Below are 26,841 nucleotides of genomic sequence, written 5' to 3' on the forward strand. Positions count from 1 at the left end.
AAGAGTGAATACAGCCATTGCCTGCAGGTACTACTTTTCTAGAGAAAATGGCAGCAATCAATACTGAAGAGTAACATTAACCAATGAACCTTCTGAAGCAACCTTCAGAGATATCCTGAATGAAGAACGTATTTCCCAGTGCAGGACAAGGGAGCTGTCAACATACCAAAGACACAGAACTAAGGTGAACAGAAAGAAGTCACACAATGAAGCTGACAGTTAATCTGGTAAGGATCCTGGACAGATATCCAGATGTCCAAGCCAACATGTCTTTGCTAAGGTGGCATTTTACTGCCTTTTCAGATGATAAGTAGATGTTGATTTTGTTCTGGCAAGACCAGCCCACCTAACTGTAATTCTTAGTTAGCCTGGAAGCTGTATGTTTTCATATCAGAGCATACTGGACATTTTCTCCAAACAAGGCCGTGCAATTAAGCAACAGAGTTGATACTTCGAGGCAATCTCTGCAGAGAGAGCTGAAGAAGCCAGAATGATGCTGCCATTTACAGACACTATGCCCAGGGCCAGCATCCAGGGTTACTCAGAGAGAGCATACAAAAGCTGGGAAAGGCAAAGGACATTTCATTGATCTGTGATAAGATGTCTGTACTTAAATAATGCAAGACTGCAGCCAGATTTCAGCTGATAGTTCTTCTGAGATCTGTTGTAGAGGAAAATGTACTGTTCCTTGTGTCCTAGGTATTGCTTTTTTTTGTGAATGCCTTGTTTCAATTTAACATGACAAAGTGATTACCTAAATAGGTGAGTTGGAATACAGATGAAGCTCTCAGAAGGGTTTCTTTTAAAATGGAAGTAGAAAATACCACCTAATACTAACACCTGTAAAAGGAATTAGTATTGTTATATGTGGACAGCCTACAGGCTTTTAAGATAAGAGATCAGCCCCTGAATGTGCATGTAAATCAGGATGCACTTAAAAAAAATACATGCACACCTATTGTGCAGAAGAAAAGACATGGTTCATACTACTTTTTTGTCTGCTACTGAGAAATGTGTTGCAAATGTGGTCTTTCATATCCTGCAATGTGCTCAGCACCTCTGAAGCACATAATGTGGATTTAAGATGCCCTCCCTTGAGAGCAGGAGACAGGAGGCAGGGGAGATGATCAATCTCCCAGCAGCTGCCTTCAGCACCCCATCCCTCTCTAGTTTTGGTGTATAGCCCTGACTTAATTAAAATATTTTTTGTTAATTCTTGTTGGTAATCGGTATTTTTATAAATCTTTTGAATGCTTAGATTACAAAACTTCATTTCTTCAGGTTAGATCAGATGTTCAAGAGAATCTCACCTTCAAAGGTAGAATCCTCAAACTCTATGACATTGCATGGATGAGACTTGTCAAGAGTAGAGACAGATGTCTGGCAATTTAAGTTAATGGTATATGGAAAAAAAGGAAGGTGTTAAACCTTTCATTTCATTGGATGCTGTGGGGAGTTAGACCTCTGTTGCTTGGGATCTTTAGGACTAATAGTATAGTCTGTCTTACTTACTGTGATCAATACATGACTAACACTTTTCTTGAGTAGTTTGAAGTTTTATGGCTCTGCTGGATGATAATGGTTTTCTGATAGTACTTTATCTATGGGTGTCCAGAGGGTTATATCATAACTGGTTTGGCACTCTTGTTCTACCAGAAAGTTTTCAGTAGCTTTCAGTAAGCAGAGTGATCATTTTGATTTTTCTTATTTGATTACTCTTTTTAGTGAAAGGGTAATAACAGTCAGATTGGTTTACCTTATCATTTAGCAGAAAAAGCATGTTAGGAAATAACAAATTGTTCAAGGTAATCTATTGCTCTGCAAAATTTTGAGAGTCGCTCCTTCTTTGTCATGTGATAGGAAAGCTAAAAAACAGAAAAAAGGATCTAACAGAAAAGAGTCTGAGATGTAGGACTGATAAGGAAGTCTGAAAAAGTTAGACCTATTTCAGTTGCAATTAGATGGTAGTAAACTTTTAGCTAAGACATATATGCATGCGGTTTATTTTGTTGACATAAAATCCCTCTCTCTCAGTTTGCTTTGGAGAGGAAGAAGTGACAGCAAGTCTGCCAGCGTCAAAAGTGCAGTCAACATATTTAACACTGTGAAGCACCAGTTTTTATGCTTGGTCTTTTAGGATTATTTTTTTCCCCTGTTGATCCTGAGAAGATGTTCTTACTAGAAAAGACACAAGATAAAAACTTGGACTTTAACAAGTGAGTGACTACACTTTTTTGTCTTTGAAAGGGACGGGATTTTACTGAAGGAAAAGTTAGCCCAGCTAACATCATATTTTCAGTCAAATTTCAGCATGGGTGTAGGGTCTGAAGATGAGGATCTACTTCAACACAGATGCTCTTACATTTGCTTCTTCTGTAACGTAATTCTTTTTCTTTGACTTGGTTTGTTGGGTTTTTTTAGGGGTGGAGAGATGAGGAGAGGGGCAGGAGGAAGCCTGTGCATAAGATGCATTCAACTTGGAGAGTCAGAACTACTGTTCTGACTGGAGAGTCTATTGTTATGGTGCTACTCTGAGTGATCTAAAAGGCGAATTAACAATAATGCCCTAAATCTTTCTTCATCTAGGCCAGAAGCTGGAGTTACACTTACAATTCTTCAGCATTTAGAAATCACTGTAAGTCTCTGTCTTTTCGCATTAGCTCTGGTAGCTGACCTTTTTATATGTATGTATTGTTTTCATAATGAGAAGAAAGAATACAAAGTTTCAACTACTAGTGCTGTGAAAGCTTCTATAAAAAACAACCCTTGTCACAGAATCACAGAATTGTCAGGGCTTCTATGATTCTAGATGAGGGTTCTTCACCCGGTGTGCAATAAGCCCATCAACACACAGCCGATACTTGCTTTCATTTCTAGTTCTGCAGAATCAGGTGCCAGGCATCTAATGCAGGCAGTACAGCCTCGTTCTGATTAATCGTTATGTTTACAGTACCAAAGTACAGCTGGTTGGTGCATAACAATTTCTTTTACTGCCCATAATTACACACAATCATGTTTATGCATTTAACTTTGTGTTTAAAATATTTAGGGAGGCATAATTAGCACACTCGTTATTCACAAAGGGGTGTGCATTTTAGTATTATAATTACCCAAAGTTAGTTAAGCATTCACTGTTATGTGAATGCTGTTCCAAATTCTTGCATGTGTATCTAAGTGAGTAGCCATAAGACAGCAAAGCAGAAATTTACAGCCTATCTTACCTTGGGGCTTTCCATGATGTTCTTCTTCAAGGTTAAATACCTTTCCATGGTTTAAACACTGGCCTACATGATCGCTCACTTTGGAACTCTTAACCCTATTCTTTTTACATCGTTGCGGGGTTTTAACATTAGTTTTGTTCATTCATACAGGTATCAGAAACACCACACAAAGCACAGACACATAGCACTGGGCTGGTAATATCTAAAAACTGTAGACTGTACAAGTCAAGCAATTATATGTTAGTCATCCCCTGGAAATGTAGGATGCCCACACTTCAGAATAATCTCCTGATTTATTTGTCCAGGAGTTCAAGAAAAAGCAAATGTACTATTTCCATAGCATCAACTGCAAAGTACTTTATACCTCAGATGTTTTCTTTTGATGGAAATTTCAACATCTGTGGAAACTACTGCTTATAACGAAGTCTCTGTGCAGAGAGGCCTCATAACATGGTAAAACTAATGTAATACAGGCACCTACAGAATGCTGTTATCTTTGATGGGATAACTCTCAATGTTATAAAAATGTGCACCACCATCAGTTTTAATGTTTCTGACACAGATAAACCAACATTTGTTCCTTTACCATTGACTAATTTGCTAACTTCAATTTTTGCACCAGAATGCATCCTGGTTTCAGTGCTATGCCAGCTATATAAATATATATGTTAATGATCACACATCTACTGTTGCATTTCCAGTTCATCTAATTATAAATAACCATTATTATACTAATTTGGGTGCTTTTAATACCTCTTTCTCAAAGCACATCGCATTTTCTTACTTCATTTAAACAGCAGTTTTGATTTTCAAAAATACCTCTGGAACAGATACAAATGATGCAGGTGATCCACCTCCAGCAGCCTTCTGTTAATTGTTTACTTCTAGACCAAGCTCTTCAGGCACAATATTTTGCCAGCAGTAAGTCACTAACACTCAGTCCTAGTATGTAGGGTTTTCTAGTACGAATCTGGCTTCCTTCTCAAGGCCAGCTCTCTCCAGGCTTGAAAGTCACATTGTCTTGTGAAGCCTATATAAATAATCCCTTATCAAGTGTATTGCTGTTAGTACTGGTCCCAAGACATCTTGCTGAGATTCTCAACTTTTCTACAGTTTAATGTATGTAGATGTGCACTCCTATTGGCTTCAAAGCAGTGTTAGGACACAGTTCTGAAAGACCACTGTAGGACTGTGAACATACAGCAAATAGGAAACCATGCCGAGTGGTCTGGCTGCTGTATGCCACCCATTTTGTTCTTCTAAACCAAAATAAGCGGTTTTCATTCAAGGATTCTTTGCTTTACTGTGTTTACATTTAAAGACAAAACTTGTGGTTTTGTTAGTTCTCTGTTTAAATACATGGCTATTAGTTTTAAAATAATGATACATTTTCATTAGTGTTGCATGTTCTACTAGTTTTTGTGCAAGATTGGTTATAGTTGTCATTTAAAGTATTAATTAATAGGGAAATAAATGTAGGCTATGATGATGAAATAGAGCAGTTGTTGGTTGGTTGTTTTTTTTTACATAGGAATTATTGCTCTGCAGCAACTGAGCTTTTCACAACTATCTTTCTGGCCGGTATCAATTACTGGTATTTTCTGAAACAATGGTGATGACTGCTGATAAACATTTTGAAGCAGTTCTGTCACTGCCAATGTGTTTAAGTCTTCTTCAAATCACTGTTTTCAGACTGCATAGTGCTGTATTTTTTTAACTTTAATTTTTTCTCTTTGGATCCATACAGCAGACAGTGCTGGCCTTAATAAAACATTCACTCTGCATATTATAAAGACAGGTTTTATGGTCAATAAGGTTTTGAGACTTGTCAGTCATTTCTGTTATCTAAATGATCCACGCCCCACCAATCTTCTGGACAGAACTGCCTCACCTGAAGACATCCTCATGAGACAGGGAAAACAATGGGGTTATGTCTCCAGAATTTTTAGCTGCCTGTAAGCAAGAAGGGCAAAAATCAGTCAATCAGTGGTTCCAGCTGCAGGCAGTCCTCATTTTCTTCTGCTTGCACAGTTATTCCTAATGAGTATTTTTATTGGTGTTTATTTTAAACATCTTCCTGTCTTCCTGACAAAAGATGAATGAGCTGTTTTCTGAGTCTCATTGTGATTTTATGGATCTCAACAAACAATTCAGTGCCCCAAACATTTGAAACCTGGTTTTAGTTAAATCACAACTCTAGACTTTGGCTGGGCTAGGCTGCTAATGAAGGATCCACTTTTCCTTAAAAACTGAAAAATAAGGGGAAAAAAGCTCCTACTTGGGAAATCATGTATCTTCCTAACTAGAAGGATGTGATCCGACATGGCTTTGAACTTGTAAGAAAAAATTCTCTTTCTGAGCTAGACAAAGCCATTGCATGTATTATTTAGAAAAAAAAAAAATTAAAACCCCCTTGTTCTAGCCCATAGGAAAGCTAACATGGAAGTCTTACACTGCTTTTAAATGGTCTTCAAGGACTGGAAGAAAGGCTTATATTCAAAATTATCTTGTGACATGTGGAAGATCAATTTGGTTAACTTCGAGCTCTTTGTTCATTTAGAAATACTATGTTTTTGTTAAATCACCACATTGTTATGGAAATTGATCTCAAAATCGTAACTTCTACCAAAGATTAATAAATTCTTTTGCATTTTTCATAGCCTGCAACTGCTGTTGCAGCAATTTTTATAGTCTGCTTTCACTCTGATCGTGTATCTTCCACTTGCAAAAGCTAACTCGCAGAAACAGCAGGCAGGTCGCCGCCGTGGGCAGCGTTCAGCTGAGCTGATCGCCGTGGAAGACACGCTGCCTAACGCCGAATTTTTTTTTTTTTTTACTTCTGAACGAAGAAAACACCCGCTTCACCCATTTGGCTGTCAAAAATAATGTTCAAACGCCCTTCCAGAGTTTTATGCCGCTGGTTTCTGATTTCGCACACGCAGCTCTCCCCACGCGCCGCTTTCCAGACGCTCCATCGCCTGTGACCGCGACCGGGACCCGGGCCCTGCGCGGGGCCGCGGGTCGGGAGCTCCGCCCCGGCCGCTGGGGCGCGACGCGCGGGCTGAGGGGAGCGCGGCACCCGCTGCTGCCCGGCGGCTTCACCGCGGGCGGGCCCGAGAGCGCGGCGCTGCCGCCGCCAACCCCGCCGCAGCGTCCGGGCGCCCCTCGCCAGCAGGCGCCGGCGGGGCGGGGCGGGGCGGGGCCGGGGGCGGGGCTGGCCGCGAGCGCCCGGTGTCGGGGCGCGCTCGCTGCCCCTGCGGCTGCCAGGCTTCGCCCGCGCCCGCCCTTCCTGCGCTGCCCGCCCTGCCGGCCGCGCCCCTTGCCGCTGCCACCGCTCTGCCTCGCGGCGGGCGCCGGGGGGCTGCGGGAGGCGCGGCACGGGCCGCCGCCTGCGGTCGCCTTCCTGCTCGGCGGGCGCGGCGCCGGCGGCACGGCGAGGTGAGGTGAGCGGCTGCGGCCCCCCGCCTTTGCCCGCGGGGCTGGGCCGGGGGCTGGCGCGGCCGGGCCTGCCGGGAGTCCCGTCCCCCTGCACCTCGGTCTCGGCGGCGGCTGAGGCGGGCGGCCGGCCGGCGGAGGCGGACCGGGCCGGGCGAGGGGTGGGCGGTGCGGCGTCAGAGACCCCGGGCCGCGGCCTGCCGCTGCCCCGCCGGGCTCGCCTCGGCCGGCGGCAGCAGCCCGTGCCGGGCGGCGGGAGGCGGGCGGCGCGGGAGGCGCTGGGCTCGGCGGGAGGCGGGCGGTGAGGCCGGCGCACCCGGCCCGGGCTCCCAGTCCCGTCCCCCGGGAACTTCCCCCTTGCCGCGGGTGGATGCCTGCGGAGGCACTGGGGTGGCTCGTCAGGGCTTAGGTTGCATGCATACCCGACACTTAACAGCGGTTTATTGTATTAATTATTGGTTTTTTTTAATTTCATCAATCTTCCCTTTTTAGGTCTTCTGCACAGACGTTTCTGCGTGTTGAGCCCACGACGACTCTGAATATTCACAGCAGAGGTAGAAATAATGATGGTTAGAAATCAGAAAGGGTCATAACAAGGCGGGGTGTGAGATGATCTGCAGGCTCCCCTTCCCGGGAAGGACTGGACCAGATGGTCTTTCGAGGTCCCTTTCAGCCAAGGCTGTGGCCTGAAGCTGTTCACCTTTCCTACTTCTGAGCCAGCCCTGCTTCAGCAAGTTCCCTGCTTTCCCTCCCCGTGGCCAGACAGAGCTGTGGAGGTCTTCTTGACTTCTGCTGGGGTGGCTGATGCCTTTTTGTAAGTTTGTGCCTCCAGAGGCCTTCCTGCTTCTGCTTGGAAAAGTGTTTCTTCCCCCACCTCCTCAGAAACTTTGGCTTAACTATTGAGTACACAGTAATAACTGGGTTTATTTCCTGCACTCCAAGAGGTTTACCTTTCTTCGCTTTGTTGTTTTCCCTTGTCAACTTGAAGATGGGAGTAGCTGATCAAGTTTTTAATTAACCTAGCTCCTGGATTGAGTCTTATATCATCTTTTACGTTAACAGCACTTTGCTCCTATAGAGCTATTTGTAATGTTGATTTTTATTTTTTTCTCAGGGGAGGTTTGCATGTTTTACAGCGAAACTATACGTGTTGTGTTACAGGGGTGGGAGGATGGTAGCAGTTTAGTGCGGAAGGGTGAGAGTGCAGTTGCTGAATGTGTTCAGCTGTAAATGCTTCTCTGCTTCCTGTTCTTGTATAAAGTGTAACTTCATAATTTGGGCAAATAGTGACTCAGTGACACATCCTGCAGCGTCTGTGTTTGAATTATCTTTTTTTTTTTTTTTTTTTTTGGTGTTTGCTACTTTGTACTTTGGGCAACTGGCTCATTTCAGAAGTTTGAAAAGTGTTACTGAATGTTTCAGGAGTTTTTTGTTTGTTTTGTTCTCCTTTCAGCCTGCAGTTTGCGAATTGTTGTGGAAGGTATTTGGAAGGTTTGTGGTCAGCAGGTTTGAGTTCACTGTACAAAGTTTAAATCTCCATTGGAAGAATATTTGTTGACCTCTTTTTGACTTGCAAACTTGGGGAAAAAAACCACCCCTGAAAAGTGTTGTGGCAGAGGATAAGAAATCTGTGTGCTGTGTTTTGTGACAGTGTATTAGACCCAGTCAGCGCACCCCTGAAAGCATGAAGGTTGCTTTTGGCGGTAGCTGGTTCTTGCTATGTGACTGTGAGTGATGGTACTTGTGGGTAACATCCAGCTGTGAGTGAACACCAACAGCTGGATTTCTCTTCAAGGATGATCACTACTGTATGTTAACCACATATGAAACAAAAAATGAAAGCTTTTGACTCATTTTTTTCACCTCTCCATTTCCATTTGCCCCCAAACCATCCTGGTTTTTAAATATGTGCTTTTTGATTCACTTTTTTAATAATTACTTTTTAAAAGTTTTAGTTAGTTATTTTTAATAACACACCATTTCTGGTACCTTTAAGTCAGATTTAGTAAAGTCTGAGTATAACTGACTTGTCAGCGAAAGAGCTTGACTTGCTTGATGAACTGCTTGTTTGGTTAAGCTGATATATTTTTATTCAAGCAGTCAGGCATAGAAATTTGATGGCAGTAGCTCAAAAAACAGGTAATTCTTCCAGAATCTCACTGACAAACTGGAGAGGAATCTGCAAAAGGTGAGGCTAACACTGTTGTCTTATCTGCGGGAGTCCCTTGATGGAAAGAAGTTACCCCAGCCTGGGCAGAGCAGTCACCTGTTGGCCAGTCTGATTGGGGTGGCATTGTGTATCCTCTCAGAGCTGTCTGGTAGCCCTCAGGTCCTTGTTGGGTTTTTGCCTCTGGTTATCAACCTGCCTTTCTAAAGGGGTTTTCGTCAGTCTCTGTCCTTACTTGGCGGTGCAGAGCTCTGAGTAAGATGCACCTTCACACATGTTGCACATGTTCTTCACATGCTGCTTCAGCTTAGGATGGCTTTATACCATGTGGTGGCTGGGTGGTGGAGGAGGTAGTTGGTAGGCATGTGAGTGGGCCAGGGTATAAGGCACTCCTTTTGCTTCTGCTGTGGCTGTGCACTGCTTTTATTTAATGCTTCATCTGCTCAGCAGGTCTCACACAGATACAAAGAGTATCTGGACCTTGTGAGCAGAGGGGCTTGGCTTTCCTTCTGGGAGTCTGAAATGCACAAATTGTTTTGCTCTGGTTTTGCCTCTGTCTTAGTGTTGAGACTTAGTCAGTGCAGCTGTTAATTATCTGTAGTGGAAAACTGCTGGATACCAGCTATCCTACTTCAGCTGAGTACACTAAAAGAAGGAATTGCTCAGACTGATAGTATATTAATAGGGGAAATAAAAATGTCTTCTACGTTAACTCACTCGAATATCTCAGTCTAAAACATCTTCCTCTCCAGTGAAGCACTGCTTGGTTGGTAAAGCAGAAGGATGAAATGTGCTATTAAGAAGTCAGGAATTTTATGCTCTAGCAAATGTGGAGCATTATGCACATGATACACCACCTCATGTTCACATCTGTCATAAATATTCATGAAACACAGATTCCTTCAAGTTCAGTAAAATCACTTTTTTATCCATAAAATCAGAAACATATTTATTTTCAACTCAAACAGCTGTGACAAACCAGATGTTTCCTGTGAAACAGCATGTAAAAATACATTTCCATGTAAATGTACTTACAGAGCCGATTTGCTTATCGCTTCTCCAAAATGCATATGTGTGTGTGTATCCTTGACAGGAAGTTAAAGTTTTTATTTTTAAACTAATGAGAAGGGGAATATCAATATTGCAACTGAGGTAATGTTTTGGATCTGCGCTATTTGGAAGGAAGATCCTTCTGTGTTCTTCATCTCTTTCCTCTTCCTTTTGCCTTTCTTTCTGTTGAGTATAAAAATACGTTCCCAATTCACATGATTTATTTAAGGGTAAAAAACACTGGATTTTCTATAGAGAGAAATGTATTGAAGTCAAACAGGTTTTGGTGAAATCAATGCTTTCTTGCCTGCCTGCTTTTAATAGCTAAAACAACAGAAGAGTTGGTGAGGCTGCTGGGTTTGTGTACTCATGTAGTGGGTTTGCATGGCAAGGTTTTGGTAGCAGGGGTCTACAGGGGTGGCTTCTGTGAGAAGCTGCCAGAAACTTCCCCTGTGTCCAATGGAGCCAGTGCCACCCGGCTGCAAGACAGGCCTGCTGCCGGCCGAGGCCAAGCCCGTTGGCGACAGTGGAAGCACCTCTGTGGTAGCTTATTAAGAAGGGAGAAAGAGAAGGGGGGAAAAAGCAACATGCAACAGCAGAAGAGAGGAGTGAAACTGTGAGAGCAAGAACTCTGCAGACACCAAGGTCAGTGAAGTAGGAGGGGGAGGAGTGCTCCAGGCGCTGGAGCAGAGACTTACCTGCAGTGTGAGGTGCAGCCCACGGTGAGGCAGGCTGTGCCCCTGCAGCCCACGGAGGCCCATGGTGGAGCAGATACCCACCTGAAGCTTCTGGAGGACCCTGTGTTGGAGCAGGTGGGTGCCCAAAGGAGGCTGTGATCCCATGGGAAGCCTGTGCTGAAGGAGGTTTGCTGGCAGGACCTGTGGACCCATGGAGAGAAGAGCCCAGGCTGGAGCAGGTTTGCTGGAAGGACTTGTGATCCTGTGAGGGACCCATGCTGGAGCAGTCTGTGCCTGAAGGACTGCACCCCGTGGAAGGACTCACACTGGAGCAGTGCGTGAAGAACTGCAGTGTGTGGGAAGGACTCACGTTGGGGACGTTCATGGAGAGCTGTGTCCCGTGGGAGGGACCCTGTGCTGGAGCAGGGGAAGAGTGTGAGGAGGAAGGAGCGGCAGAGACAATGTGTGATGAACTGTCTGTAACCCCCATTCCCCATCCCACTGCAGGGAGTGATGTTGAGCCTGGGAAGAAGGATGGGGTAAGGGGAAGGTGGTTTTTTATGTTATTTGAATGGTAATAAACTAATTTTCGCCAAGTCAAATCCATTTTGCCCATAATGGCAATTGCTGAGTGATGTCCCTGCCCTTATCTTGACGCACAAGCTTTGCATTGTATTTTCTCTCCTCTGTTCGGTTGAGGAAGGGAGTGACAGAACAGTTTTGGTGGGCACTTGACATTCAGCCAGGGTCAGACTGCCACAACTCGGTGGGTGTATTGGCGTTCCTTTAACATGGTTTTGTGCCCATGCTTTAAGCTACACAGTGAACTATTCGTTCTTCCTTTGAACAATATAGTTGCTTTGCATCTGAACCTTTTTTGAGCTTAACAGCTAGTCACAAATATTTGTACAGTAGTTAAATTCCAGTGCAAGTTGTTACTGCAGGTAATGTGGACTGCTTTCTCTACTTCTGACTGCTAGGAGGAAAATGCAGATTATTTTATTCAAGTAACATTTGGAATGATGCATTATGTCTTCCAGTGCTATGTTTAGTAATTTTTCCATGTTTTCAAGTATAGCGGCTAATATTCTAACACTGAAGAGCAGGATACAAATGGCTTCATGACAGATTGCTATATATATTTTTGGAAATGTAGTATTTTATTCCAGTAAGCAAAAGTAAATGAATTATCTCATTCTTAGCTGATGCAAGAGTGCTGATCATCCCCATTTTCCACCTCTCATTTTTGCTGTTCTGGAGATCTGTGGTTTGTGGTTTTCAGGGAATCTATGTAAGGCAAGGTCACTCTGTACTTCTCAGGCTCTGCTTGTAGGATGGCACAGAAGGAGCATAATGTGTGCAAAATGTAGTTGTTTCTGCAATTTTTGGCTTTGTGTTGGAAATTTGTGTGTATCTATGTGTGTGTTTTAGTCTACTGCATTTCTATTTTTCTGCCTGTTTTTCTGCTTTGCAGCTGTGTTGCATCTATCGGTTTGCTCTGTAGCTGAGGTTTTCTTAGGCAAGAAACTTGAGCCTTGGGTGTTGGACCTGTGCAGCTATGCACACTTTTTTTGGTTTGTTTTCAGTTTGGTTTTGGAGGGTTTTTTGTCTCTGTGTATGTAAATACATGAAGAGAGACCATTTTCAGGAAGCCATTTTTTACTCTTAGACTCCATATATACCCCATCCCCACATTCACAAACTCTTCAAATGAACATGTAGACTTGAAGCCGTAACCAATCTGGTGAAGTATCATGCAGTCCCTGCTGAGAAAAGAGGAGGATGGTTTTATTTTATATTGCCTGTAAAGAGGGTTTTCTGCAGAGGGTGCCGTGTGCACAGTTATGTGTGAGCTGGACATACAGTAAAACTGGCATTTCTGGTACCTGCTAACTGCTGACATCACCTTCTTCCTCTGTGATTACAGTGTATGTCCATGTGTAAACCCTTTGAGAGTTGATACCATTTGTTAATTTTTAAATACATCACAACTTGTGAATTGCATCCATAGGAAAAAGGTTGGTTTATTTAAGAGCGTGCACCTTGAGAGACTACAATATATTAATAGGGAATGTACCTATTTTGGATTTAGTTAGTGTCTTGTGATGCATCAGTGTTTGCTGTCTGATTTTCTGGGCTCATTTTTGCTGGTTTTTCTTTGCAGGAGCACAAAAGGGGAAAAACAGTTGATCTCTCTCTGTTTACAAGAGAGCAATCTGTTACAAACCGTGCTCAAGATTCCCAGTGGATTTGAGGATTCATTGAGTTAGATGCTATTACACTCATTAAGAACAGATTTTACCATGTCATAGGATGAGTATGGCCTATTTCAAACAGCATTGGAACTGCCCTTTGCCTCTGCTTTTCTGCTAAGATAGGCTATTCCACAGAAACAACCCAAGTTCAATAGCAACCAGTAGTACTATTGGTACTGCTCATTCGTCAAAGCAAGGTTGTCTTCTGTTGGGAGCAGAGAAAGCAGCTGAGGATCAAACCAAACATCACATGGTACTAATTTACCATTGAAATCAATGGAGTGTCTGCTATTTTTTTTTTTCATTATTATTATCTTTAATTTGGTACAATCTGATTTATTTAACTTTCTGGTTCCAACACTGAAAATAAAATAGTATTATCAGAAGGAATAAGATGAAATGAGCCAAGTTTAGGAAGCAAAATGCAAATTACTCCTGAAACAGTGAGGCCAAGTGTATTTTCGGACTGAGGGAATTAACAAGAAATCTATCCTATCTGTAGACCATTGTTGTCTCATTAGCTTTTTGGGTGGCATGTATGATAAAAGGATGGCTGGTTTGTTCTGTTTATTGCAGATCTTCATCACATTGTTAGGAATATTCATGATTCCCTCTGAAGTCCTTGTGAAGCTTTATGTACAAGATTGCTGTTCTTTGTCCTTCAGATGAAAATACCTGGACAGTGGGCCTTCCTTGCTAGGTGTAGGTCCCTTCAGCTGACAGCTCTTGTGTTACTGCAATAAAAGTTTCATTGTGTATATAAAATAGCTGTAGCGAAGGATGCAATATAATTTGTCTGTTTTAATTTGCAGGTTTCCACACTGTTGTGGATTTTTGGGTTTGTTTTTTTTCTTCTTGAAATGGTAGGGCTAGGAAACAGCTGTAGAGGGATGAAGTCTCCACCCCTCCTCCTGGCTGCGCTTGTGGCATGCATCATTGTTTTGGGTTTCAATTACTGGATTGCAAGTTCTCGCAGCGTGGATCTGCAGGTAACTTTCCTATTGCTCTGCATGTCATCTTGTAAATGTGTGGTTAACAGGATGCAAGATGGATGTTTCCCCTGCCTGTGGTAGGCCAGGAGCTTCAGCTTGTTACAGGCATTTTCACAAGTTGTTGCTTACCAGTAGTGGGAGGTGGGGAGAAATGGGAGGAATGCCTTTTTGTACGTGGGTGGGACACAGAACTTGAAGACCTTCATGTATGGTACTTGTTACTTCTGCTCACACAAAGTGTTCAGCCATCTTGTGTTCTTTCAGTTACAGAGGTGGCAAATGCCATCCTCTTTTCTTCCTAATTGTACGTTGAGATGGGCACTCCATTTTTAATGTGAATGGGCATGTGCATTTTGCTCATCTCCCTAGATTTTTTTTCTTACATGACCTATAAGAACGTATGCATACTTCCCACCAAGTACAAGGAAACCTTGCTTGTTCAGAAACAGTGTCTAAAGATCTGTATTTGTGCTTCTTGGAAACCTTTCCTAAAGAGGGCACACAACTAACATGGAATAATTACCTTGTCTGTTATTTTTCTAACAGTAACTGTATTTGCTGTGACTGTTGAACTTTGTTTTTAATCCTTTCTGGAGTGTACTCTGAAGTTAGGTATGTGAATAAAGTTTCTAGTTTGTGACAATGTGTGCAGGATGGTTGATTTTTTTTCTTTGCCCTTTTTTTAACAAGCAAACATAAAAACTAATGAACTAGTGATTAAACATGGCTGATGAGAGCTCCATCCAAGTTTTTCCAGTGAATTTGTGTCCTCTTTGTAATTGAGCAAGATGTTAGTACTGAGTTGACAGCTGTAGCAATCGAACTGTTTCACCTCAGAGTGCGCACTGTTCAAACAGGATATGTGTCTCTGGCCATGTGGTTATGGGTATGCCTTAGCTTTCCTTTGGTGAGGGTATGATGCCCTGTCCTCTGGGACTCTGGTCATCCCTTGTTTTCCCTTAGTCAGTGGCCTCAGGGTGGTGGCTACCAGCAGTACTGCTGAAGCTTTGCTGCATGGCTGTAAGCCAGCTAATAGGGGGGAAAATAAAGCTTACTCTTTATCTCAATAAACTAGAGACACAAGGTCCTCTGTACTGTTAACTGATTTAGTATATCATCATGTACATTTCTCCCAAGATTAGCTTGAAAATAGTTTCAGTTCTGCATAGTCATGTACTCTGAAGTAAAAGCGTAACTGAAGATGCAGACAGAGCTTCTAAAGCGCGCTGTCAACTCATTCGTTGGCAAGACTTTGCAGCTGTTATGACTGAAATGGAGTAAGTGCTTTTCTTTGCTCTTCCAGCTAAACTACAACTCAGCGCCTCACCCCATCCCTGCCACCTCTCCGTTCTCTCTCTCTCTGTGGCAGAGAAGCAGAGTAGGCGGGCAGTAGTATGTAGCATACTGTGGTGTGTGAATTTTCCTCTGATTGTCACTGCTCTTTGAGCAATCAAGAAGAATGACAATGTTCTGCTTATAAATGGGGTTTTCTCGTATGTGTCTTTGTGTAACAGCCATATGTCAGTGTTTTATGTTGGGCAGTGTTGTTGTTCCTCTACTCTTTCCCAAGTCTTTCAGGAAAATGTATTGATTTGAGAGATGAGTTTTCCTTCTGAATTAATTTAAGATCAACACTGGGAAGTGCAGTGATATCAGAATTGCCTGGATTAACTTATAAAAATTATTTGACCTTGTACTTCAGAAGAATTGTAGACTGCAGCCTTTTTTCGTGGGTTATTTTTGTGGGAGTGTTTTTGATTTTCTTCAAGCTCAAGTACTGAGGCAGCTTTGCATTTCCCTTAACTGAAATTTTGATTGTCTCGGACTATGCTGTACTGTTAATTTGTGTAAAACTGGGGTGGGTGTGTCTGTGTGTGGCAGGTATCCCCAGCTGACACTATACTTTGGTGACATTAGCATTGTTAGTTCTGTGAAATTTGGTATTCTTTGAGTATATTGGGGAAGAGTCTGGCAAGGGGGAAGCATTTCTGTTTGCTTTGACTAATTTGCTCATCCTCAGGGTCGGATCATGGATCTGGAAGGCAAAGTCCGCAGGGCGGCAGCAGAGAGAGGCGCTGTGGAGCTCAAAAAGAATGAATTCCAAGGGGAGCTAGAGAAGCAGCGACAGCAGATAGACAAAATCCAGTCCTTGCACAGCTTTCAGATGGAAAATGCGAACAGAGTACATCAGGAAGAAAAGGTAGGGCCTTTTCTAGCCAGTTTTCTGCGAGTCTGGTTTACCAAGACACTCTGCAACAGAAAAATATTGCTCATATGTTCTAGCCGATACAGTCAGTATTGGTGTAGCAAAATATTTATTTCAACTATTATTGCATAGTATATAGAAAATGGACATCGAATTCACATTATAGCATTCATTGTATGTTAAATATTAGAAGCTGAAAGTAACAGCACTTGTGAATAAAATCTTTACCCCCTCTATAAATTATTCTTACCAATCTTGGGTTGGCCTCTGGCTTTCTTTCCTGTATGCTGATGTTTTAAAACTTCATGAAAGGAAGAAACTGCACCAACAGATATATTCATATTCCCAAATACATTTGTATGTATTTGTAGGCATAAATGGTTGACATTTATTTCTAAATGCGTTACAAATTTTCTGGCACCTCGACCTTCTGTCTCCAAGACCCCATAGTGTTGGGAGACATGATAAGTTTAGACTAGCCTTTTGTGGCAGTGCTCCTGACAGTGCAGCATTGCCAGAGAAGTTGGGGTCCTTTGTGAAGAATGTGACCATACCTTCTTAAATAGCAGTGTGTGTAATTACTGCTGTGTAGTATCTTCAAAACTGTTTTGTTCTGTATTTTCCTCATGTTGCTTATACCAGTCAGGTATGGCTGTTAGTCAATATCACTTTTCTCTTGGTTACTAGAAGTATTTAGCTGAGAATATTTATTAGTGGCTTATTGTTTCTCCTGTGGAGTCTCTTTCCAGGACTATTCTTTTCAGTGGACTGAACAGATACAACTGATGATGGTAATAGGTGCTCTTCAGGTTAAGCGTTGATCATTAGGTGATGATTTGCGGCTCAGAACTTGTGGTGCATGAATAAAATATCGCCAGAATAATCTTAGAAAGACTTAAATGAAAAATGGAAGGTGCAATTGTTTCATTAATACACACATCAGTGGCATATATTCCTAATTTATTTTGAATCATTTTTATCCGAGGTCTTCAAAGAAATAATTCTTTTTACCTCTTGTCCTGGTTTTGGCCAAAAAGGACTGGTTTAACCCCAGCCAGTAATTAAGTGCCACACAGTAGCTCGATCATTCCCCCCTCCCACAGAGAGGTGGGAAGGAGAATCAAAAAGGATGCGAAACTCAAGGGCTGAGGTAAAAACAGCTTAATAATTGAGGTAGAATAAAACCATAAAAGCAATAATAGCAACAATAACAGTTACAATGAAAAGGAGGGGGAAGGGGAGAGGGATGAAATCCAAAGGGAAGGGAGAAAAGAAAACTGAGGCACAGTACGATTGCTCACCGCCTGCCAACTGATGGCCAGCCAGTCACTGAGCAATGATCAGTACCCCAGCCAGCCCACCCTCCCCCAGTTTATATACAGAGCATGATGTCCCGCGCATGGTATGGAATATCCCTTTGGCTAGTTCAGGTCAGCTGTGCTGGCTGTGTTCCCTCCCAGTTTCCTGTACCCCTCTAGCCTTCTTGTTGGCAAGGCCTGAGAAATGGAAAAGTCCCTGAATAGCCTGCTCCCACACCTAATCCACACACAGCACCGCACTAGCCACCAAGAAGAAAATGAACTCATACTTCAGCTGAAACCAGGACACCTCTTTTCATAGAACCGTAGAATCATTTAGGTTGAAAAAGACCTTGATCATCAAGTGCAACTATTAGCCCAGGACCATGAAATTTTCCACTAAACCATGTGGCTAAACATTGCATGTATGAATTTTTCAGACACCTCCAGGGAGGATGATTCTACCACCTCCCTGGGCAGCTTGTTCCAACAATTCACCACCCCTTCATTGAGAAATCTTCCCTAATACCCAATCTACACCTCCCCTGGTGCAACTTGAGGCCGTTTCATCTTGTCCTGTTGGTTGTGATCTGGGAGAAGAGACCTGCCCCCATCTGCCTACAGCCTCCTTCCAGGTAGTTGTAGGGAGCAATAAGGTCCCCCCCGAGTGTACTCTAGGCAAAACAACCCCAGTTCCCTCAGCTGCCCCTCATAAGACTTGTGCTCCGGGTCCTTCAGCAGCTCCATTGCCCTTCTCTGGATGCACCCAGCACCTCAGCGTTCCTCTTGAACTGAGGGGCCCAAAACTGAACACAGTATTCAAGGTGCAGCTTCACCAGCACCGAGTACAGGGGGTCAAAGCTATTGCTTGTCCTGCTGGCCACATTATTTTGAACACAAGCCAGGATGCTGTTGGCCTTCTTGACCGCCTGGGTCCACGGGTGGCTCATGTTCAGCCAGCACCCCCAGATCCAGGAGAATGTTGTGGGAAACAGTGTCAAAGGCTTGTCCTGCCTTCCATAAACCCATGCTGGCTGGGCCTGATCCCCTGCTTGTCCTGTACATGCCACATGATGGCTTTGAGGGTGATCTCCTGCACAACCTTCCCTGGCACTGAGGTCAGGCTGACAGGCTTGTAGTTCCCTGGATCCTCCTTCCTGCCCTTCTTGTATGTGGGTGTCACGCTGGCTAATCTCCAGTCAGCTGGGGCCTCTCCAGTTAGCCCGGACTGTTGATAAATGATGGAGAGTAGGTTGGTGAGCTGTTGCGCCAGCTCCCGCGGTACCCTCGGGTGGATCCCAGCCAGCTCCACAGACTTGTGCGTGTCCAGGTGCTGCAGCAGGTCCCTGACCATTTCCTCGTGGACTGTGGGGACCGTGTTCTGCTCCTTGTCCGCATCTTCCAGCTCAGGAGGCTGCGTAACCTGAGGGTACTGGCCTTGCTATTGAAGACTGAGGCAAAGCAGGCATTAAGTACCTCAGCCTTTTCCTTGTGCTTTGTGGCCATGTTCCCTGCGCATCCAATAAGGGATGGACATTATCCTCGGCCCCCCTTTCGTTTCTAATGTGTTTGTAACATTTTTTGTTATTATTCACAGCAGTGGGCAGCGTGAGTTCTAGCTGGGCTTTCGCCTTTCTCACCTTCTCCCTGCATAACCTCGTGTCATCCTTACAGCCCTCCTGAGCTGGCTGCCCCTGCTCCGGAGGTGGTGAACTCTCCTTTTTCCCCCGAGTTCCAGCCAAAGCTCTCTATTCAGCCAGGCTGGTCTTCTATCCCACCAGCCTGTCTTCTGGCACGTGGGGACCGCCTGCCTCTGCACCTTTAAGATATCGTTGTTGAAGACTGTCCAGCCTTCCTGGACCCCTTGGCCCTTCAGGACTGCCTCCCGAGGGACTGTCAGCCAGGCTCCTCAACAGGCTTTTGGGGCCAACCTAATATAGCTGTTTCTTCCTCTTAAGTGCTTTTCACTCCGTCGTCCTAAAACGCAGTTGTTCAGTGATGGGATAGTCTGTGAAGCTTGCTGTTGAAACCTCAGGAGCTGATGCTGTAGGAAGCATTTGATAAAAGTGATGCCATGAACTAATTTCCGGTCTTCTGCTTTTTTTGTACTGGGAAGAGCATGTCTCAGGAGCCTGAAGTGGTAGGACAAGCATGTGTGTGCCTGTGCTCCACTTCATGGCAAATACAAAATTTGCTCTTCTTGCGATGCATGAGTAAATACCCTGCACAAATAGATGTTGTTTTCTAACTGTGTGATTTCAGAGTAGGGAGAGCTGTTTTACTAGGAACCTGTGTGTATTTGTCAAAAGATGCCATCAGTCCAGTTGGCATAGATTCATCCACTCTTAAGTTAGGAATGCCCCTGGTATGGTGGTAAGGAAGAGAGGGAAAACTTAGTTCTCCTTACGAAGGATCTTGATCTGAAGAAGCTGTCCAGGATCAAAGGTTATTGCACAGAGAGATGTGGAATGTAAGAAAAGACTGTTTCTGAGTGATTTTCTTCATGTGTGTATGTATATCCGTGTGTGTGTGTTGTATATTCACATGTGTATACATACTTGTATACCTACACACACAGGCACACATTTATCCTTGTTTTTTGGCCTCACAGATTCTAGTGGAATCGAGGATTCCTGAGAGGCAAGTAATGCATTCACCCTTTCTGGTTATGGGAAACTTGGTCCTTGAACTGAACTTACTTACCCCACAGGGATTAGCACCAAGTATTTACCTAGTCACAAAGGATGAATGCGAATTTGAATCTCCGAGCTTCTCAACTTGCTTCAGAATGAATACAAACTGTCTGACTAACTAGACAGATCTCTGAGTGGGAAATGGGATCTTGTTTAGTTGTTGTTACTGTTTATAAAGAAAAATGAAAATGCTTTCAGGTGATGTGTAGGAGTGAATGATCCATCTCAAAAAACCCTTTTTCAGGGAGAAATGATGGTTGTTCTGGTTATAGAAAAAATCTGTACAGGAAAAAACTTTCACAATGTGGACTCCTTACCAAAAGCAGCTCTCAAATGACATTCAGGACTTACCTTAATTGCAGTTCGTATGTGTTCACTGTGTTTTACTTCTCTGTTGATAAAATACAGAATAATTATGTTCCTGATTTAGTTTCATACCAAATAGTACACCAGTAAAATACTTGCCACATTGAAGTCCATTGTCAGTGGCAGTGTGGTAACCACTTTGAGTTAAATCTGCCACCTTTTCTGATGGAACTGTCACTGTGCTGCTTAAAAGGACTAGGGCATAGAAGTTGGGAGGTGGTCAGAGTCTGACATACCCTGTGGGTTCACCATTCACTAAGGCAATGTAATCCTGGAAAACTGTTGTAATTATGACATAATTACCCTCTTAGGTGTGAGTATGTGTAAATCACTTCTGTGATCAGTCTTCTTTTAAAAAATCTGCTTGACTTTTTAAGGATTAATGTAAATTTAGAAAATATGTTCTGGAAATCCATACAGAAATAAACTGAAGAGATGAAGAAAGCTTACATGAATAGATAAGGAATCTGAAATGTAAAAGGGCTGTTTCTAATCCATAAGCAATTTTCTAAAGAACAATACTTTGTATGGCTGTTATTTAGAACTCATAGCTTTTGGGATATGTGCAGCAACAAGAATCTTTTTGAAGAGGAGAACAGTATGTGTAATGTCTCTTATTTGTAACTGCCAGAATGTGCTTTTGCACTTCGTAATTTTCTTTGGATTTCTGTAATTCTTCTGAGCCCACATTTTTTTACTGAGCAGGGACCCAAGCTTTGTATATTACATGTGAAGCATGTCACTGTCCTGTTGTTCAGTGTCTTTTAATACTGGCCACAGCTGCTCTCAGATCCCCTCCTTCTGGGAAAATTTGAATTCCCAGCACAGCCTTCTGAGACAGAGTACCTATTGGTATGCAGAGAGTCAGCTCTGCTCAAAAAAAATGACAGTGGACTGGGGTGGGGTGAGGGGAGAAGAAAGCCTGCTGTGAGAGGGAGAAGGTGCCTACATGTGTTTTGTTTCTGTTTTTTAAACCAGTGTTGCATTTTATAGTTTTGAAAAAGCTTTAATGAAAAGCAAGCACTGCCTCATGCACCACTCTACTTGCTATAGCATGGTGTTGCTAAATTAGCAAGAGAAATCAGTCTGCTCTGCTTATTCATGACTGGTACAGCAGAGGTCTGGAAGACTACCTCTGTTTAAAACGTATTTCCACATGGTGGAGAAAACAAAAAGGATGGTCTGGTACTAGCTGAAGTTGTAGGCACCCTAACAGTGGAAATTTAGAGTGTGTATAGCTTAAGAGTTATCTACTGGAACATTTCTACCTCTTCATACCAAAATGAATGGACAATAACAAAAGCAGAGGGTACATTATATGTACCTGTACAGGTTTTATGTTAAGAGTCTTACATCATAGGTTTCTGCTTTGTTTACACTGACCACTATTTGGGTTTTTCATTAACTATAACAGTGTTGTGAAGGTCCCCTAGCTGCACAGATCCTGTTACAAGTGCTTGGTTGGTGGTGTTTATAATATTAATGGTAACACAGGTCCTTTGCAATTAAAACATTGTCTTCTCTTCTGCTCCTTTCAGGCAGTGCTCATGAGTAACATCACAGTAAATGACCGACTGATCCAGAGTCTACGAGGTATGTTGTAGTACCTCTCTGCATCTCACTCATGCTGGTTTTTATCCCCCTGTTTTTAAGACTTGCATTTTTCTGGTGTCTTCTGAGAAAGCTGCCTTTCTTCAAGTCATGGGGATGCTGCAGGAGCTGTGGTGGCTTAGATCCTGCAGCTGGCCCAGTCCAGTGAAGTGTCTGGCTAATCTGCCTCAACAGTAGAAGGATTTGCCCCTGTAGCACTTAATGTAGGACTCTTGACCCTTATGATGCAAAATAATATGGAATAAACCTAGCTTCTCTATGTATTGTGAATAGATTTATTCTTCATTCTACCTTTTGCAGCATATTCTTGCAATTCCTCCCTGAGGTGTTTGGGCCATGCACTTAAGCTCTGGAGGAATTAAAGAACTCCTGTATTAAATAAGAAATATCTAACTAATTTCTGTTCATGCTGGTGCTTCAGAATTGTTGTTAGCAATTTATTCCTCAGGAAGTCTGAGTAATGGATCCTAAGTTCTATTAACAGGTCAGTATGCTGTGGTGCCTTCCTCTGGTGCCTTCACACACAGCTTTCTATCAGGAAGAAAACAAAATCATAGATGCCTCTGTTTTGGGGGAACATAACTGTAAATTGCATATTATTCAGGGAAGTATTGTAAACTTGTCTTCCGATGGCTAATAAACATGAATACCATTTCATGCTATGTTCTGATTAGTATTTAATAGACCTAAAGATTTTCTGGGCTGAAACCTAGCAGAGCAAGGGTTTGCAAACAAGTTAGCGTATTCCTTATGAAGAGAAGTAGGTAAAAAAAGCTGTTACACTGTTTTTGTTAATATGTTAGGCTGAAAAGCTATTCTCACCCAATCCTGTGCATCTTTGATGAATAAATTCAACAATTTCCTATGCATTTGTTTACAAAATGTAGTAAGCATGACATATAGATGGAATTAGCATGCTTACCATGATCTGTCATTTGATACTTCTACTGTAATATATGTAGGTATATATATGTGTGTGTATTTTAATATACATTTTAATCCTGTTCTGGTCAGAACACTTGAAAGAATTGCAGACGGAATATGGAAGGCTACAGCTGGATGTTTACTGGTTTCAGAAGAACCAGACTAACCTTCAGAGGAAGTTCTCGTATGACCTGTAAGTATGTTCTTTCTAAAAGGTGGCTGCTGGAGCTGTAGGTGACTTGGTTGTAACCCAGAGGATTCTGGTGATAGCTGTCGCACTGTTAGTAAATGTACGTTTTTAAGGAGAAAGTAACACCTGACACATGTAAAATTACAGTTGATCTTGGAGAAGAGCGTAGACCTTGTAATGCTTGGCATTTCAGAATCCACAGATTTCTCCCGCACTCTTGATGTTCCTTCCATTGCAGGAGGAGAAAGGTAGCAATATTCTCATCTGAGAGTTGGGGGGGGGGGAAATTGAAACACAAAGAGGCTAAACTCTGAAGAAGTTTAAGAACTAAGATATGGCAATACCCTCACTGACCTGCCAGAGGTCTCAAAAAGTTTATGGTACAAGTTGTGGTCAGAGCCATGTGTTCTGCATTACAGTTCATAACTAGTCATGGTTTTTGTTGAAATTTCCCACTGAATTATGAGGCATGGGTAACTGAACACAAGTGCTTGTCAGTACCCTTACACTAAATACACATTTCTGGTATTCCTAGGAATTTATCCTGGATTCTTTGTAGTCAGTAATGTTCTTGTTCCCTCTACCAGTCTTCACATGCTTTTGTATCTTCCCTCTAGTATGTGGCTACGGAAAACCAACAGAATTTGCTGTTTGCATATTCTCGTAATGATTTTCCATCAAGAATATAATTGCTGAAGTGATGAGTATTTTTTCAGCAGCCACTGTTTAGCCAGATTTTGTAGGAATTACAAGTAAAAGTTCAACACAGCAATCAAAGAACTTGAATTATGCAGGCCAGACTTGAAATACGTTTTTTCTTTATTTTCCCTCTAAGAATTAAGGATTAGTATTAGTGTTTTGGGTGGGTTTTTTACTTTTTTTTCTTACAGATTACCAATTGGCTTTATACTTTTTTTTTTTTTTTTTTAGAACACTATTACTCATTTAATAATGGTGACCCAGATAGATTGTGTTAGTGGTGTTCTAATAACTTAGGACTTCTAACAGGAAAAGTAGAAGGAAGTTGGAGAGTTAAGTTTTTACCAACCTTTTATTAAGACATACTGCACTTACATGTCCACTAAGATACATTTTCCTTCTTAAGCTTGTTGTGTACCACGGTTGTTAAGTGGCATGTCTTTGCTGTTTAGTTAAATGACAAGGCTGGGACTCATTAATAGTTCTTTGCAAGTTAAGAGTACCTGTTTGCCAGCATCTTCTTTGTAAGGCTGAGATTGGCAAGAATAAATAGATCTGTAGCTGTATGTATGTGCTGTACGGTCCTGCTCTATATGAGAAGTACATCCTTGAAGCACTGGATTGGTCCATGTGTGTGGGCAACTGATAGAAGGCAAACGTAGTGAGTCTAGCTTCTGAAAACTAAGGTTTATTGCCCATGTCTGGTTAAATGTTTTAAAGTACAGCTCCATCAAAGAAATCACATCTCTGCTCATGGGAGTATACTGTGAAGAGTCCCTCTTTGTTTATCAGAAGAGGAGAAGATCAGATTTGGAGGGCACAGCTCCAGGGTCAAGGCTTGGCTCAAGGTGAAGAGCTGAACAAGTTACAGTGGTGAAGATGGGTTTTCTTGTGTCTGGGTAGATGTAGAAACAGGCATGATAATTCCGCCGTGTGCTAGCTGAACAGGGACTTGCCTAGCTGGTCTGCCTCCAGCTGGTCCTGAGGTAGATGCTGCACTCTTTCCTGCAGTCTCTCCATGGGAGTCCATAAAAGCAGTTCTCTCAGTCAAGGACCTATACTTTCTTCAGTAGCTTTGCTATATAACACATAAGTGTTCATTTTCTATTTCTGGATTTTTTTTGTAGCTATGCAAGTGAGGAAAACAAACTTGGCACTCAAATTTTCATGGAATGATTTATAGCTTGGACACCGTGTAGCATGCCCACGATTCTAGCAGGAACATATATAAATGTATCTTTTAAATGTTGCTTGTTGTGTACCTTTGGGGTGGGTGTGTTGGAACATTAATACTTCACTGTTGCAGTAAGTTACATTTGAGTTGTGTTGTGGTAGTTGTAGAAACAAACATCGGATTGTACTTGGTTACATACAGTCCTCTCTGCTATTACTAAACACTTACTTAATACTGTCATTTTAAATGCTTACAAACAACCTTTCCCCAGTATGATGATGGGCCTAGAAAAACAAGTATTATTAGAAAGACTCAAAGTGTTACTTTTAATCTGTCTTTCTTTGCTCAATATTAGGAGTAAACCAACATCTTCCCACTCTGTTCATCTTTAGTAAGCCTTTGCAGGAGGCGGCGTTAGACTTGCCTTTGTGCTGTGCCAGTGTTTCTCCCTTTGACATGGATGGTTTTGCACCTTACGTATCAAGTAAACTTTGCCCAGTGGAAAACGGAGAGAGAGTATTATTATATAATTGAAAATGTTAGAAAAAGATGACAGAAGTCAAATGCTTTTTTTTTTTAACTGCATGTGGAATACATAAGTAACTTTGTTACTTAGAAAGCACAAAAATAACTATTTTTCTCATGCCCAAGTCTTAGTTTCATCTTCGCATTTTATTCTTTTTTTTTTTGAACAAGCTTAGTGTTTTCCATACAGAAGTCAGGAGAATTATGTGAGCTTACTTATGGTATTGTGTGCAAAAGGAGTGCATGTTCCTCAGCAATCCACTTAGCAAAATACCTCTGGTGCACACTGTGCCTAGTATTGTCTGCTCACATTAGAGCTTGGTCAGCAAAGACTGACTGTTGTGTCCTGCATCAACCAGAGAGAAATGGAAGACTCTAGACCGATCTTTTGAAGATATTTCAACATTAAGATGCATTTTGATTCCTAGGAGCTTTGTTTGTTACATAGCTGCTACTTTGGAAATTTTGCTACATGTAAAAAGGTCTGATAATTGGTTAATTTGGTATTTGCAGCCTTGGCAAGTGTAAGAGGGTGAGTGCACAAGTAATCTTTTTTGGCAGAGATGAAAGGAGCTGATGAGATATGCTGATGAGAGGAAAAAGGTGCCTGTTTCTCACCGTGGGGTTGAGGGCAACAGATCCAGCAGCCTGGGAGGGGAGAGGCTGCACATGCATTCTTGTGCATGCAGAGCACGCCTGTATGTAGCCAGGTGTGCGAGTTGACACGGAACCATGCAGCACTCACACAAGCACGAACACCAGTAGCTTCATCCAGGTTTCCTGAGGGTGGGGCGTTGCTACTGAAAAACGTGCTTGTGTACATAGGTACCGGCTGGCACTGGTCCCTGCACCGCCTCTGTGCAGCCCTCCCACCCCCATCTGACTCCACTTGCTGCACTCACCCTCCCGTACATGCGCACACACACAGTGAACAGAGTTCCTCACGCAGGAAAGAGCTAAAAAGGCATTTAATAAGAAATGGGACAGACTGTGCTGGTAGGTTGCAGGGCAAGGCCAGAGAAGCACACCGACCAGCAATGTGTTTACATGCAACTGACTTCCTCAGCGCTTGTTCCTGTGGGAGATCTATCCCTTTCCCTGCCTTTGGTCCCATAATAAGTCTTGTGCGATCCTGACATCATCTATCCCTGCATCCCATAATGTGTCCCGCACCCTGGACAGGAAACACCTTGGTGCTGTTGACTCATGTTGATGTGTTTCACCCCTGAACATGAGGGCTGAGGCTGACATGAGACAGCCCAGGGGCTATGGGGTGGTCTGGACAGGGTGTCCCTTCTTCTGAGTCCATAATTTAGGCTCCCCGCTGCCCTTGTGCCTCTGTGCTCATGGAGGTGGGC

General features: G+C 42.8%; 1 protein-coding gene across 6 annotated transcripts in view; it reads left to right on the forward strand.

Moving 5' to 3' along the window:
* Positions 1–6,498: 6,498 nt before the first annotated feature.
* GOLM1 (golgi membrane protein 1) overlaps positions 6,499–26,841 on the forward strand; it is a 32,967-nt gene continuing 12,624 nt past the window's right edge. Inside the window, exons 1-6 of one of the 6 annotated variants that reach the window (XM_037374628.1) lie at positions 6,499–6,664; positions 7,149–7,210; positions 13,618–13,794; positions 15,818–15,997; positions 21,899–21,953; positions 22,986–23,088. In XM_037374628.1, coding sequence (XP_037230525.1) covers positions 13,666–13,794; positions 15,818–15,997; positions 21,899–21,953; positions 22,986–23,088 — 467 coding nt within the window. In that variant the 5' untranslated portion in view covers positions 6,499–6,664; positions 7,149–7,210; positions 13,618–13,665. The other 5 variants (XM_037374629.1, XM_037374632.1, XM_037374633.1 and 2 more) reach the window with 5 other exon arrangements.

The sequence above is a fragment of the Falco rusticolus genome, chromosome Z (genome assembly GCF_015220075.1).
Source record: "Falco rusticolus isolate bFalRus1 chromosome Z, bFalRus1.pri, whole genome shotgun sequence".
NCBI classification, from domain to species: Eukaryota; Metazoa; Chordata; class Aves; order Falconiformes; family Falconidae; genus Falco; species Falco rusticolus.